This window comes from Charadrius vociferus, unplaced genomic scaffold (assembly GCF_000708025.1).
Source record: "Charadrius vociferus isolate BGI_N301 unplaced genomic scaffold, ASM70802v2 scaffold711, whole genome shotgun sequence".
Taxonomy (NCBI): Eukaryota; Metazoa; Chordata; class Aves; order Charadriiformes; family Charadriidae; genus Charadrius; species Charadrius vociferus.
The window spans coordinates 65,407-69,445 of NW_009646852.1; the positions used below are offsets into that span (position 1 = coordinate 65,407).

Consider the following 4,039-nt stretch of genomic DNA (forward strand, 5'->3'; position numbering starts at 1 on the left):
ACATGCTGCTGCTGCCTGCTCCTCCATGCTTGGTGAAGTCTTCTCCAGAGGCACCACCACAGTCTCAGCCTTCTCTGGAGCCACACTCACTATTTCTGGTGCCAGCTCCTTCTGCAGCTCCTGCTGTGCTTTCTCGAGCAGGGAGGGCCCCGTTGTGGTCCGGGGCCTGCCCCGGGGCCGTGGCGCCCGCTCGGCATGCAGCTCCATCTGCCCTTCCTTCCGGGCTCGTTCCAGCTGCCGTGCCAGGAAGTCTGAGACCTGGGCAGAGGGACAGGCTGTCCGCCGCCGGATGGTGAGCTGCTGGCCAGAGGGCTGCCCGGAGCCAGATGAGCGGAGCCGCTGGGCCACGCAGTCCCTGCCTGGCCTGGCCTGCTCGCTTTGGTCCTCCTCTGTTTTCTTTTTCCGACTCTTCCTTGCTCTCTCACGTCCACGTCCCTTCTCAGAGCCTTCGCGTTTGCCACCTGCTGGGGCCCCCGTGCTGGGTTGGGAGCTGCTGTCGGGGCTCTGGGCTCTGGGTGCTGCCTTCTCCGGCGATGACGTGCTCTCTGGGGTAGTGCAGGAGGGCTCCTTCCCAAGTGGTTTCTTCTCCTTCTCCTCCTCCATTCTGTTTTCCTGGGCTGGAGCTCCTGGCAGCTCCTCTCGATCCTCTGGGATTGACTCCCCGGTATCCTCCTCCGCTGCCAGGAGCTGGGGCTCCAGGCTGGGGACGCTGGAAGTCAAGGGCTGCAGGACCACGGGGATCTCCACACTCTCCCCCTCGCCAGGCACAATTTCCAGCAAGACAGGACCACTCAGGAGTTCCTTGGCCACGGGCTCGGTCTCGGGGTCCAGGCACACAGTGAAGGTGGGCAGGCAGTACGGGTGCATGGACTTCACCAGCTCGCTCAAGGACACGTCACCTGTGTTGATGATGCAGGGGTCTTCACGCTCCTCCAGTGCCACCCCAGCCCTGCTCACACAAAGCTCTCCAGCCTCCATGCCACTGTCTAGCTCTGGGCTCAAGGCAGATTCCTCCTCCTCCTCCTCCCCATCGCTACGCTGTGGCAGGGGCTGCTCTCGGGCCCGGTGCCGGCCCACCTTCCTCTCCACCCTTGGCGTGCTGCAGACTTGCTTCTTCGGCAGTGCTGGGTCCTCGAGGCCATGAGCGGCACGGTCCCAAGACAGGTCTGTGTCGGTCTGGGAAGGGGAACCAGAGTAGCGTCAGCTCCTGCGCTTTCACCCAAGCCTCCCTGGGCACAGCAAACTGGGTCTGCTGCAACTCTGCAGCAAAGCCCCTGGGCAGATAAACAGCTGGAGCACCTTTGACCCTCCCAGTAAGACACAATAGAGCTGGAAACCCACCACCCCTACAGGGGTATCCACAGCATCCTCAGTCCCACAGCACCCACCAGCTGGGGCAGTCCCTGCTCCCACTGCCACCGGTGCCCTGCAAAAGCATCACTTCTGAGAGAGGACACCTGTGCCAGGAGGGAAGGCAGGGGCTATGGGGCAGCACCTGGGACACAGTTACCCCAGCACCAACCCGACACTGGTCCTTCAGCTTCCCCTGCTCAGCTACTCACCTTCCCAACCACAGAGACGCTGCTGCTGCTGCTGCTGAGAGGCCTGAGAGCCTTGGGCTGCTCCAGGGCAGGGCTCTCGCACTCCAGTGACGGGCGGGATAAGCTGAGAAACTTCTGAAACTAGAGAGGAGACGGACAGAGGATGAGGCAGCCGCAGATTTCTGCTGCTGGAGGGGACAGGCCCACCCCTGGCCCCACAGCAGCCATGTATGTCACCCCGCAGAGCCCGAAAGCAAACTCAGCCCTGTTTCACCCACAGCGCACGCAGTCCCAGTTGGTCAAGCAGAAGGGGACACGCTGCTCCCCGGGAGCCCCTGGCACATCTCTGGCTCTACACGAAGACCCAATGCAAAGCCATGGCCCCCCAAGCCCACACCAGAGCCCCAGGGGAGTCCAGGCCTGGCTCAACCCTTCTCTCACGTTGCTGATTGGTAGAAGCATCCCAGGGTGGCTGATCGGAGTGGTATTTAGAGGATGAGTTAAGGGTCCTACAACCTCAGGGCACCCTCGTGCCAGGACCTGGCAGAGCCCTGTTTGAGCATCTTCCCACCCATTTTGGGGTCGGATTGACCCACAACTCACCGAGGGATTCTCCCGCTCCCGAGGCGAGGTCAGCAGCTCTGCATCCATGATGGTGTCAAAGGGGGACAGGGTCTCATCATCTGTGCTGTCCAGGATCTCAGTGATGGCAGTTAGCAGGGACAGCTCGTTCTGCGCATCCAGGCAAGCTTTGCTCTGCTGCAAGGGCAGGGGAAGTCTCAGAGGGCAGTGGGGCACAGCCACGGCGACCTGGCCATGGGGTATACTGCCACCACCCCCACCCGTGCCACAGCCAGAGCCAGCCTGACCACCGCTTCCCGCACCCACATGCACTCCCACCTCGCTCAGAGAGAGGTCCTCGATGATGGAGATCACAGAGGAGTCGAGATAGTTCTGCATCGTCCCCAGGATCTCTTCGGCCTCCAAGATGGTTTCTGCGTCCAGCGACGTTAAGTTCAGGTCATCCTCCTCGAGGGAAAAGCACTGTCGAGGAGCACAGGGAGCCAGGTAAACACTTTGCAAAGCACCACTACCAGCACTGATCTCCGCAGCACATGTGGGATCCCCACAGCCTGCGCTGCAAACCGCGGCTGAGCGCACTGCCGCACTCCCCCCCCAGCACCCCCAAACACGCAGGGGAGACAGGTGGGACACAGCTGCGCTGACGGTCAGAAGGTGGCACAGGGGACCTTTCCCCCTTGCTTTTCAGAACAGGTTTGGGCCAGTGCACCCCGCTGCACAAAGCCCCGTGCCGCTTTCAGCCTGAGACCCTTCTGATTCCCAGGGATGCTTCCACACTGAAAACTCCCGCCCGATTCGCTCCGCAGCTGCGTGATTGGGAAAGATGAATCAATAAACCCCCAGCAACTCCCAGGCTCTGCCCAACACCACACATCGCTCTTGCTGGACAGGGAGGGATGAGACAGGCTCCCCCCATCCCATGGGCTGTCACATGCTCCTCCAACTCCGGCTGTCAGAGCTTCAGATAAGCCCCAAAACATTACAAAATTCATAACAAAAGTGCAAGAGTCAGCAACAGGGATGCAGCCGGCTGCCACCGCCGGGGCCCTACCCCGAAACCTCTGCTGCAGGCTACAAGAGGACAGGGGCTGTGCTCGCGATCCAGGACCAAACCAGCTTTGTTGCTCTTCTTCCTTCAAATTCCCAGCCCTGCATCCTCTCCAGTCCCCCAGCCAGCTCCAGGGACATTTGGGTAATGCTAGATAACTTCAGAAAAGTCTTTGCACCGCACTCCGTGGTGCCACAGAGCCCAGTGCTGCAGGGGGGCCAGGAAAAGCGAGATGCCGGGCGAGGGCAGGGGCTGCAGCCCCTGGCTAGGCAAAGCCACCGGACACACAGCCTCTGCCAGGAGCGCAGCGGCAGTGCAGGCGTGTCACAGGCACGAGACAGGACGCGAATTCCTGTTTGCAGATGGGCTTAGGCAGAGATAATGCAGGCAGGGAAGATAAGGGGACCAAGGCCAGAGCCCTGGGAGAGCACACCTCCCTCTGATGCAGCCCACCCGTGTTTCATGTAGGTCCTGCAGCTTCCACAAGCCTGAGCCCACGCAGGACAAAGTGCCCGCTGTCCCCGTGCAAGACCTGCCTGCTCTTTGAAACACTCCCCTGGCAAGAGGGAGGCTGTGCCTGAGAGAGCGGACGTTTCACTAAATAGGTGTTCCCTAAAATATGGCAGCACCAAAGCCACATGCCCGAACCCCCGGTCCCTGGGGCTCTTCAGAGACTTGTCCCCACCAGACAGGGCAGACACTGCTGGACGCGGCACAGCCAGGAGCCCCGTGCGACCCCAGAGCACGGAAACCCAGGACCAGGCTGGGAATCAAAGCCAGGACCCCCACGGCAACGCCCCCCACCCACTCACCCCAAATTCCCCCACAGCCTGTCACCACGTGCTGACATGGCAGGCCCCAAAAACAC

General features: G+C 61.4%; 1 protein-coding gene across 1 annotated transcript in view; it reads right to left on the reverse strand.

Annotated features, from left to right (window-relative positions):
• The window catches only part of PPRC1 (peroxisome proliferator-activated receptor gamma, coactivator-related 1), a 9,722-nt gene extending 7,221 nt beyond the window's left edge, over positions 1-2,501 (reverse strand). The window contains exons 1-4 of the mRNA XM_009894247.1: positions 2,406-2,501; positions 2,145-2,351; positions 1,563-1,682; positions 91-1,176 (exon numbers count right to left, since the gene is read on the reverse strand). Of these exons, the coding sequence (XP_009892549.1) occupies positions 91-1,176; positions 1,563-1,682; positions 2,145-2,351; positions 2,406-2,501 (1,509 nt within the window). The remainder of the gene's footprint in view (positions 1-90; positions 1,177-1,562; positions 1,683-2,144; positions 2,352-2,405) is intronic.
• Positions 2,502-4,039: the final 1,538 nt, after the last annotated feature.